The sequence below is a fragment of the Lepisma saccharinum genome, chromosome 6 (genome assembly GCF_977018435.1).
Source record: "Lepisma saccharinum chromosome 6, izLepSacc3.1, whole genome shotgun sequence".
Lineage (NCBI taxonomy): Eukaryota > Metazoa > Arthropoda > Insecta > Zygentoma > Lepismatidae > Lepisma > Lepisma saccharinum.
Window position 1 is genome coordinate 71,433,698 of NC_139234.1, and position 11,604 is coordinate 71,445,301.

Genomic DNA, 11,604 nt, shown 5'->3' on the forward strand with positions numbered 1-11,604 from the left:
TCAAATATAGATCATGAAGTAGAAGATGCAGTTTAATTGAAAATGAAGTGAACATAGCCATCACCTCCATGTAAAAATCCAATCTTTTATATCTTACCGAGATATGTGAAAATGAAATATAGATGATTATGGGCTAAAACTACCAAGGTTGACATTTTATGTTTCTATGATTATTGTCATATTAATGTTGTATGTTATAACTGCAGAATATGATTATTCTTTTCGGTAAGTGAACAATGATGTACATGTACTTGTTGCACTGTGACACGATATTTTTAATTGCGTAGGCAAGTCTGTCAGCATTGTATCCATTTTATGTTTCCGTCTGTAGATACTGCATACTTTCATATATATTATATTACGTCGTTCATAAAGTAAGTTCCACCGATGAATACCGTGGTACTGCAAGCGGAAAAGTGTGAATGTGCATGCGGCTTGTGTAGCCACAACCTTGATGAAGTGCAGACGTCAGTCTGAGGCAAGTTGGTCAGGAGAGTAGTGAGTAGTGCGTTGTTATGTTTTGGACAATCCAAACTCCCACCACGTGTGAGGTGCGGTCCGTGATCCGTTTTCTGGATGCACATAATGTTCCAGCTGCGGAGATACACCGTCAGATTTGTGAGGTGTATGGAGAAGGAATAATGAATGCTTCAATGGGAAAGAATGGGTAGTGCATTAGAGTTTTTGAAACGGTATAGTGAGGAGGGGGAAGAGTTGTTGGATCAGTTTGTGACTGGAGACGAGACATGGGTTTTGCATGAAATCCCAGAGCAGAAACTAAGCACCATGGAATGGAGGCACTCCACGTCACCGCGGAAAATGCAACCAAAACCAAAGCTTACGAACAAAGAAATCACGTGCACTGTGTTTTGGGATAGGCATGGAGTATTGCTTGTGGAATTTATGGAGCATGGACAGCACATCAATGCCAAAACCTATTGTGCGACACTTCAAAACCTGTGTCGTGCAATCCAAAACAAACGATGTGGCATGCTCAGTTGGGGTGTCATTCTCCTCTACGACAATGCTCGTCTGCATGTGGCAAATGAACTCAGGAACTCCTGACGACCTTCCATTGGGAAAAACTACCACACACCCCTTACAGTCCTGATCTTGTCCCATCTGATTTTCATTTGTTCCTCCACCTTAAGGCATTCCTTGTTGGAATGGTCCTGACGAAGAACTGAAACGTGCAGTTTCCCAATGGTTCTCCATTCAGGCGGAAACGTTCTATGATAGGGGTATAACGAACTTGGTACCTCGCTGTGATGCGTTCTTGAATTCTTATAGCGATTATATGTGAATGTTGTACCATGTATATATTCTCACCCCTATGAAGGTCATGATATTACTATTTATATTTTTCATTTTATTGCATGATGGAACTTACTTTCCGAACGATGTAATATTTGAGTCTTTCATAATAATTTACGGAATTATGACTTAGAATTGTAATTGCATAGAGTGATTTCCTTCCATGTATGGGTTTTAGGTTGACAGTGGTTCTTATTAGGCTCTGAAATACGGGACCTTGCCAATCATTCCACTACGAGTGCTGTAAACTCAAGCATTGGAGACTCAAACGAGTTTGAGCGAGCGAAAGTGATCCCATGCAGCACTCTAGACCCAGTATTCCTTTAACAAAACTGACTCAGGAATATCACCAAATGCCTGCAAAGGCTTACCTTCCCTGCACAGTCTGCTTGAAACAGAAAAAATTTTGAAATAGTGGTATTGGCAACTGTGTCCATTTTGAAATTTGGCTAACCTATAACATACCTTTCATAGCAGATCTAGCCAATGCAATTTCTGCATGGCTCTTCAAAACAACTTTCTTCCCCTTTCCAACTTTCTCTCTATTGACGTATGTTCCATTCAGACTGTAATCTTCTAAGTACACTGTGTCGTCATTATCTCTGTATATTTTGAAATGCACCGTGCTCACATATTGTATATTTTCGAAGTGTATATCTGTGATGGGAACATCACATTTGTTGGCACGTCCAAAACTATATTCGCTCTTGACAAGATCTGAAAACAAGAAACAAAAAGGGCTGTAATACCACACATAAATATGTTCTCCACAACAATCAAGAAAAAAAAAAAAAATAGGGGCATTCCACGAAAAGTGTTCCTACTCCATGTACATAACAAAATGAATTAATGTGAAAACTATTAGTGTTTTTAATTGCACTAAGGTATCACTGTTTGTGAAAGCATATAATTTGCATATTTAACCAACAAAAATTCTTAGATTCTGTAGTCTATATTCTTCACAGACAAATTCAGTCCAATTTTGCTACATTTTTAAAGCTTCACACAAGTAACACTTTTTCATTAATGCTTTTCATGCATTTGGCTATGTCATCACTAGGGCGAAGGATTTTATGTCCTATAAAACTGTAAAATATGTCATGAAAAGATAAAAATATGTCAGTAAACTGCTGAAATAATCCCAGTAAAGCCAAAAATATGCACAACAGTACTTTAGTATTTCTCATTATACGGGAAGTCAGTATCTTCCAGGGAAGATCGACTAGGGAGGGTGGGGTATTAAATGAAGTCATAATCTGTTTAACCGAAGAATGTAGTAGAAAAAATAGTGAAAATATCGTAAGGCTCACTGCAATTATCCTAAGTTAAATTTACTATTATTTCAGATTTACACCTTTGTGAAAACTAAAGCATAATTGGCAGCTCGCTACAACTCTGGTAAACCTAGGCAATCAATATAACTCCCCAATGGCGCAGTAGTAGCATCGATGTTCTGCAATCAAGGGGTCCCAGGTTTGATACGCGGTGGAGCCACATAGTGATTCGGATCCCACTTGAAACTGTAGGTCCTGTTCCGATTAGCCTTACTGTGCATAAAGTGGACTTAAAACACCAACTTGAGCAATCAATACACAAACACAACTTTTTAGGTAGATTTTGATGTTTCGCCATGTCTAAATGCTGCAATACTGCAAGACAATTGAAGAAATATGTTGTAAAAACGAGAAATTGATATAATATGTCAAAACATGCCGTATCAGCTGATTTTAATCAGATATGTAAAGATCTCGACCCAGTATTCGATCCGATGCTAAATAACAAATATGTTACAACAAAGTCCCGGGCCCTAGTCATCACTTAAGTTTTATTAATTTGTTAGCAGACAGCACAAGGTACTTCATAATTCTATGAAATCAGTTTATTACGAATATTTTAATCCAATCACATGTCGAGAATTTTACATCTTGTGTGTGAAACGTCGCACACGTAACATTGGAATGTACCCATAGGAGTATACGGAAGTGAAAAAAAAAACATTCTCAAGCAAACATAACGGTAAGAATAGAATACATTTATTCATCACTAAGCATTTTACATGCAATAGATGTTGTCAATGATATATATTATTACATTTTCATTTTTAGTTTACCTATTGATTGCAGTCCCTTGATTATTATACTTACAATCATTAAACCCACACAAGTTTAGATTAAATACAATAGAGCAGTGGTTTTCAAACTGTGGTATGCGTACCTGGAGTATATGAACTACTTGAAGGGGGTACGAGATCAGCTCGGAAGAGAAATGTTGAGAATACCCATACAACATTTTTGCTGCAGGTGTGTAGAACAGGCTTCATAGCTTTAACATTAAAAAGGAAAAGCTGACTGATTTTGTCACTGACACACTTATCTTTGTTTCATATGTTTTGAAATAAAATACTCATTCAAAATCCGTAATAGACTAAATTTGGAGCCGAATATCCGTTTGAAAGTTTCAAGTGCACAACCAAACAGCAAGCACATCCTTCTCGGAAACTCTGAGGATTTACAATAAAAACTCCAAAATTGTGTTTGATAGTTTGTTTACAAACATATTTTTGTTCTTTACTTTTTTCAATAACTGAAATGTATAAAATTTTTAAAGTTTTTTAAATACTTCTTAGCATACATATGTTTCACATTTTTATTTTTGTAACTAATCATAAAGATTGTAAACATAGGAACACCCAATAAAATAATAAATGAAGGATTCTAATGTTTATTTGTTTTCCATTTTTCCATATACAGCCTGAATTACATTTTGCTCCATTGCAGATACACGTCTTTAATAAATAAATAAATTGAAAAAAAAATCAGGCAGCCAAAAAAAATCCCCTGGAACCACTATTCGGAGAAAACCTATGGTGGGGTACATTAGACGTTTAGTTACGACTGAAGAGCACAATGAGGAAAAAGTTTGAGGATCACTGCAATAGAGACAATATATTGGTTCAACATAATTGATAAAAACAGATAAATACTGAAATAGAACTGAGATGTGGTAACAAACAGCAGGTGTGGAGATGGAAAAGGAAGAAGAAAAAAGAACTAAGTAAAAAAATTAAACAAAATACCAAATCATCTTTGAGGTGAATTTCAAATTCTTGTGTGTGGTAGAAAGCTTTATTATTTAACCAAAGTTGTAGTATTTTTTTAAGATCTTACAAGAGACACATCTTGGGCAGTTACTGGGAGCATGTTGAACAGCTTGATTCACATATAATTGTAACTATTCTGTGTTTTGTTTAATCCGACAGTTAGCTTATTTAGTCTATGGCTATCTCTTGTATTGTGACTATGTACAACATCTCTTAAGCTACATTTGTTCATATTTTCTTTAATATGCACTAGAAACTGCAAAATAGTGATTTTGGCAAAGTATTACAATTCACAAGGTAGGTAAGGATTATGGAATTTTATCATACGCAGTAAGTTTAAAATAAAATACTTGATTATTTTTTAAGTTACGACTAAATGAGATTAGAGTGAAGAGTCAATGATTAAGAAATAAATTTTGTAATTTATCAGTCCTCTTATTCATTCTCGGTATTATATGTTGATATTTCCACTGAGGTTTGGAACTCTCTGATTCCAAGAACCATGAGTGCAGACTCATTTTTCGATGCATAAAGCTACTTCTCTCCTCTCTGTAAAGCAAACAACTCTTGCATATAAGTGAAACAATTGAATTGTACAAAAGAAAGTGTCATATTTCCTTACATTATCAATGGGATTTCTGCTTCAGTAAGGTATATCCAAGTGAAGTACTGTGAAACTGACAACATGCAGTTATACCGTTATTGAGGACTAAAATGGTATGTAGATATTAGAAATTTAACACAAGCAATTTATAGAATTGCATTATAAAGGTACCTGATTTAGCTTTAGGTTAGAACCAAACATTAAAACAGGAACACTCTGTTAATAACAGTTTCTGAAAGTTCACATACGAGGGGCATCCTGAAAAAAGCTCCAATGGTACCTGCACGCAGCACTAGTGGCCAGAGAGCGACGCACACATGCAGGTAGGAAGAAGTGGCATGTAGCTGTAATCTGGTACAGTTGCAATGCAGCCGATTTAGGACAGTTCTAGGTTAAACATTGCAGCTCTCATAGTCTCCCCCAAAATGCGATGTAGCCTACGTGTAGTAATCAGATTTTTGCATGCTCAGAATTTGGCACAGAGCCACCAGCAATCGTGTGAGGTGTGCAGACCGGGCGTTGTGAGAGATAATATGGTCAGATGATGGTGCAGACAATTCATAGAAGGCCAATCGAATGTGCACACGCCCATACAGCTGAGTATACGAGGGCTCTTTGCACCACTTCAAGTGAGAGATCTTGAACCACTCCTTGTACAGCACTGGCCAAGCATGTACAGACTTTCATCTCTTTGTTCAACTGAAGAGGCCTTTGGCAGGACAAGGATTTGACACCTACACTGCGGTAGAGAAGTTCCAGTCTTTGCTGTCAGACACATATGCCACGGGCATACAAAATTTAGTGCCATGCAACGACAAATGCCAAAACAACGCTGGTGATTATGCCGAAAATTAGGTTAGGACTCACTGTTACTAATGCAATAAATTATAACTAATATTCTTGTTTTATTAATGCCTAATTGGTAGGGACCTTGATTTTTTTCTTTCAAATTTGTGTATTTTTTTTATTATTCGGTGTTATTTTCCCCGAATTGACATTTTCATTTTAGCGCGTTTTCTGGCAAATACCTAAAATTATACCTTCATGGTATTTTTAAACTACTGTTTCAAATTGTAAGTCACATGGCCTACGCCTCTTCATGGGAGTTTGATATTTATTATGGGAAATTTATTTTCCATACCCCCTTTTTAATTTTAAGGTAAGGGTTTTAGATAATGGAATTTTCCCCGTATATACAGAAGGGTACATAATGACCATAAGTGGCGACGCAACCAAAAATTTTAAATCAATCAATCTCACGTGACAGATATCGATATATTATGGCACCAAAAATTGGCATTATTGGTTTTTGACTTGTTAATGTTACGTTTCCCAAAATTCGCGTTTTTGTTCTAGAACATTTTTTTGCCAAATATACCACAACTTATACTTCAATTGTGCTCTTAAATTGTAGGTCACATGGCCTACATATTTTTGTGACAAGTTTGATATGTTGGAACAGATTTTTGACGAAGTAAAAGTAAAGTGCTCCCCTGTGCTTAGCACCAAAAAATGAAGGCATCTAGGAGGTGTGGAGTTATGGCCCCACACTTTCTTGATCATGGCCGAAGGTGGGGGTGATGTGATCAGCACCATGCTCCTGACTACCTTAACTCCCCAAAGTTTCCTCCAGGTAGCCGCTTGATACGACACTGGGTGGGCGGCGGAGCAGTTTGAACAGGTGGAAAAGATCCCAGTTCTCCCCGTAGAGGATCGACCCTGGATCTCTCCCATGGTAGTCAGACGCCCTAATGACCGAACTCCATTATTTCTTGCTCGACAAATGCCAATGGTGCGCACTTAGCTTGGTAATTCAAAACCCATCTCGTGCGACAAATACTGAAGATGCAGCTCCCATGTGATGGTAGATATGCAGTAGATCTTCTGTTAGAACCCTGTCACTTTGCTCTGTGATGCAAATTGTTTTGATAGAAGTTGAAAAAATCGTGGGAAATACACGATTTAATGCAGTTGTTGGAATTATTCCATGTATAACAAGCTTTATAGTTTACTCTTGAATAAAATTTTGGAAAACTTGCATGTTTTATGTACACAAATATGGCACATTTTGTTTGTTTAAGCTTAGAAAAACAAGAATGTTGGATTTCATGAAATTTTTCGTTGTTTTAGGACATTCTTAAAAAAATCGCTAAAAATGCCAACAATTCGCATCATTTCGATATTTTGAAAGAGCAAAAAATCAAGGTTCCTACTAATTGGAAATTACTTTCTGGGCACCCCTCGTATAAATCAGTAGATGAAAAGTGAAAATTAAAATATTTATTATATTTATTTATAAAATATATTTATTATTTATTATTAGTATTTTATTTCATAATATTGGACATTAACTTCACTCAGTGAGAGATTAATGACCATTCCTCACGAGTTTAAACAGACAGGACAGAGAGTGGCGTTAATGTCATTGCAATACTAGTGTTGCAGCAAATTTGAGGTTGGGAGCATGCACTTGCCACATTTTTATATTGTTCACCAATGCAGATTTATGTTTCACTTTTTCGCGATAGTATTCAATATATATAGCCTATCGCGTTTTGTTGGATTCTTCTTGATATCTGAGAATAGTGCAATGTCATTGTAACTGTCAAGGGCACCGACTTTCCAAAATTTCTGTGGGTGCATATCAATGGCGGTTAGATCTGCAATTATCAAGTATTGTATACTTTAAACAACTTACATGCATAATGATTGCAAGATGCAATGATATTATCAACATGTTACTAAAAGAAAATACTACATTCATACAAATTAAAATGAAAAACTTCATAAATGCAAATAATTTTAATTGTATTGCAGAAAGAACTATGCAAGGATTTTGTTGTGAACAGAAACTACAAAATGACTAATTTTATGTACCAAATAATAATAATAATAATAATGACATGTTAACTTTCAATATAAAACACATTCCTTCTTACGTCATTTGCACTTATGAATTTGTTTGCAATTTTGGTAATATCAATATTTTTAGTAATTTCTTTATGGACTTGCAAAATTGCCAAATCATTCAATCTTTTTTGGGTCATTGTTGACGCAAAAAGTTTTCAATCGTCTAAGTTCTGAAAATGACCGCTCAGAGGTACAAGAAGTAACAGGTATAGTTAAAATCACCCGTACAAACTTCACAAATTCTGTGAGCATTTCACGCCTACGACCACTGTTTTCTCTACTTAAAATATTTGTAATGTCTGACAAGTTGGCCACTTTTTCTTTGTTCGTTCTGCACACATCTAGAAACATGTCCCTGTGCAATGTTAGCTTGTCTTTATCAGAGTCTGTCCCATAGAACTGCAGAATTCGATCAGCACCAATTTGACCGATAGCAAAAGCTTCAAGTTGTGAAATAAGTTCCAAAACCTTTGTTTGAAATCTACGATTTAGCAAATCCACAGCCACATCAATTATTTCAAAAAATATTTGTCTGTATATTTCCTCCGGCGTTTGATACGTATAAAGATCACTACCTTCGTCGTAGCGTTCTAGCATCTTGCTTTTTCTAGGCAAAACTGCGTTATCAATGTTCAATTCCTTCCCTTTCCTCATGGTTTCATTCCACAACTCAAAAAATATATCCCTTTGTGAAGCTAAACTTGCAGACAAAGTTTCCACCAAAGTTTTGATTTCTCGGTATGACAATGATTTCTTCTGAAAAGAAGAATGAAGTTGTTCAATCCTGCCAAAAACTGAAATTAACATTTTCAGGAAAATATGAAATCTGAATTGATGTAGGTTTGAAAAATATCCACTAGCCTTCCCACCGACTTCACTTTTTTCTTCTGACAGATCTTACAAAAATTTTAAGAGAACGTCATAATTACTTTCCAACGATTGTAGTGATTTTACCCTCACACACCACCTTGTGGGACCGAATGGTCGCAAAGTCAGTCTTGGAATGTTTTTTACAACACCATCTTCGTTGTCTTCTTGTAGCGATTGAAACACTGCTAGCCTCCTTGGCGAATGTCTTACAAATTATATTAATTCACGAAGAATCACCATTCGGTTTATTCTTTATTAGTACTCAATATCGGCAAGTAGTTATTTTAAAACAATTGTTGACGAATGGAGTGGGCGTATTGTAGTGTGTCACTTGTAAGGAAACATCAAAACAAGCCTAGAAGATGGGATTCTATTCACAATACAATACACTTCCATTGTTATTGTGGGAACTGCCTTTGACTTGGCCAGAGACAGGCAAGGAAGGGGGGAATGTGTTGCTTGGTTGTCTTTGCACAAACACATTTGAAACAATAATGTTTTAGAGGTTAGAAATTTTAACTTCCATCTCAATGTTTAATTGCTTATTATTTTTTGATAATGGCAAGTGAGAAATATTTATTTTATTTTGTTTTTACCAAACTAAAAATCTTGTGGGTGCGGCGCACCCACAATATTATTTATGTGGGTGCTCGAGCCCCGGAGCACCCACGTAGTCAGCGCGCATGGTAACCGTATGTTAACTTGTGCGAAACCAGTAATACGTCAGGATGATTGAAGAAAACCTTTGTAAGCACTCCTACTTTAAGTAAGGTGAAGTGAGCCAGAAGAGTAATAAAATTCCAGCAGCATATTTGCAGTCTAAAAGCTCTTGTTTATGCATGCGATTTTTGTTGTATGATACAGTCCAAAGACATCCAATAAAAATCAAATCCATAAGAGTGCCATGCATGCAATTTCTGTCACACGTTGTACTGAGATACTTTGTCGGGTAGCGATACATCGTATGTATCAATGGAGCCTACTTGTTTTCATGTTCCTTCAGTTTGTCCAACAAAATTCCTTACTATGACAACTACATCGCTCCCATCCCCTCCATCTGTTGACAGTTCTGTCCTCTTACTACTCCCACATGGACAAGAAAAATGACATTCAATGCATTTTCCACGTAATATTTAGAGGCTTAACACATTTTTCTGCCCCTCCGGAAATTTCTCTCTCTCCCTTCCTCCTCCTGTCATCTCTGGTACCGTGATTGTGTTGTGCATAAAAGGGGCCTAAAAGTTGAGGCCGAAACTTAGCAACAAGATTTGCTGTTCCCGTGCAGAGTTCCATAACAATATCTTAAATAATAATAAAAAAAGAAGACAAAATTTGCTGACATTTCCCTGACTTCTTTTGACACCTCAAATTCCATGACTTTTCCTGGTTTTCCAGGTCTGTCGCCACCCTGTAGATCATTTATATACAGAATGAATAGTAATGGTATGCATTTTAGAAGTGAGATTTAAATGCCGAATCACATGGAACAGGATATCCAGTACAAATGCCCTAGTTGGCGCTGGACTGACTACCCATTTGTTAGTTTTTGCCTCACACGATACTTATTATCGTACTTGTCAGTATACTTTTGTTCCCATAAGACATTGCGCAGAGCAGACAATCTAAAAAGATGGACAAGCAATTAGAAGAACGTTCTAGGAGAATTACAGCTGTTAATAAAAATTAAGAGAGAAAAGTATGGACTAGAAATTGGCTCAAAAGAAAATATGGTAAGAATTGTGTACTGAACAAGGTTATTTATTTAACTCTGGTATGCATATTCATACGTGAGATATGAGCGAACCACTCTTTTTAAAAAAAAAAATTATGTTCAACTAAATGTATCAAACATTTAATACACCTGTAATGATAAGGATTTTTATTATTGGCTAATCATTTTGGTCACGTACAAATCTCATCGCTTTGCATAAATATCTAAATATTAAAGAACTGAACACAAATGCTTATCATCTCTGTTACTTTTTCTTTTCCAGAATCGAACTTAAACAACCAACACTCGGAAACCACAGACAAAAAAACTTTCCCAGGCAAACTCGCAGATTAACTTTACATGGCTAAACTTGGCTCTGATTGGCTGTTCCACAGAATCCAGTCGAGAAAAGCCCATTGCAATTATCGCAAGGCCTAGTCATCAAAACCAGTCAAGCAGCCAGCCTGGCGGCCACGATTTCCACTCAGGTAGACAGTGCATCGCCAACTAGGGCATTCCTATACTATCGGGTAATTCTCTCGCTAGAAGCCCCAAACATCTGTCTATAAAACTACCATTTACTTAAAGTTTGTCTTGAAATTTTGTATGCACATACTTTGAACAATGTAAAACAGGATCTAACCCCTCGCAATAGGTTTAGACTCTTCCAGTGACCTTCATTTGTTTTGTCTAGCGACAATGCATCTCAGTAGTGTTGGCTCAAATGTATAGTGATTACAATGTACACAATCGAAGAGCGTGTGTTCCTCATTTGGAAATACTGGCAAACTGGTTCATTTGAGAGCCATTATTTTGAAATTCAAAGTGAGATAGTTGTTGATTGGCTTCATTTTTTTATATGTTGAAGTAGGTCATGAGAAATTAATATTGTGCAATTTTGAGACCTTGAAAAATTTTTCCCTCCCCTGTAGAAAATGTCAAAGTTTAAGGTCAGACCACCCATTTTTCATGAAAAGTGAAACATGGGTAAGTTCGGATTGCTGTATCTTTGGAAATCAACAACATCCCAAACTTTTGTCTTGATATGCTGTTCATATAAGACTGGTGGCTTATATACATTCAATTGTTTTGATG

At 36.4% G+C, this 11,604-nt stretch overlaps 1 protein-coding gene across 1 annotated transcript in view; it reads right to left on the bottom strand.

Moving 5' to 3' along the window:
- LOC145989103 (ovarian-specific serine/threonine-protein kinase Lok-like) overlaps positions 1-11,604 on the bottom strand; it is a 68,403-nt gene that overhangs the window by 30,676 nt on the left and 26,123 nt on the right. Inside the window, exon 5 of the mRNA XM_083124398.1 lies at positions 1,780-2,031. Within this exon, the coding sequence (XP_082980524.1) occupies positions 1,780-2,031 (252 nt within the window). The remainder of the gene's footprint in view (positions 1-1,779; positions 2,032-11,604) is intronic.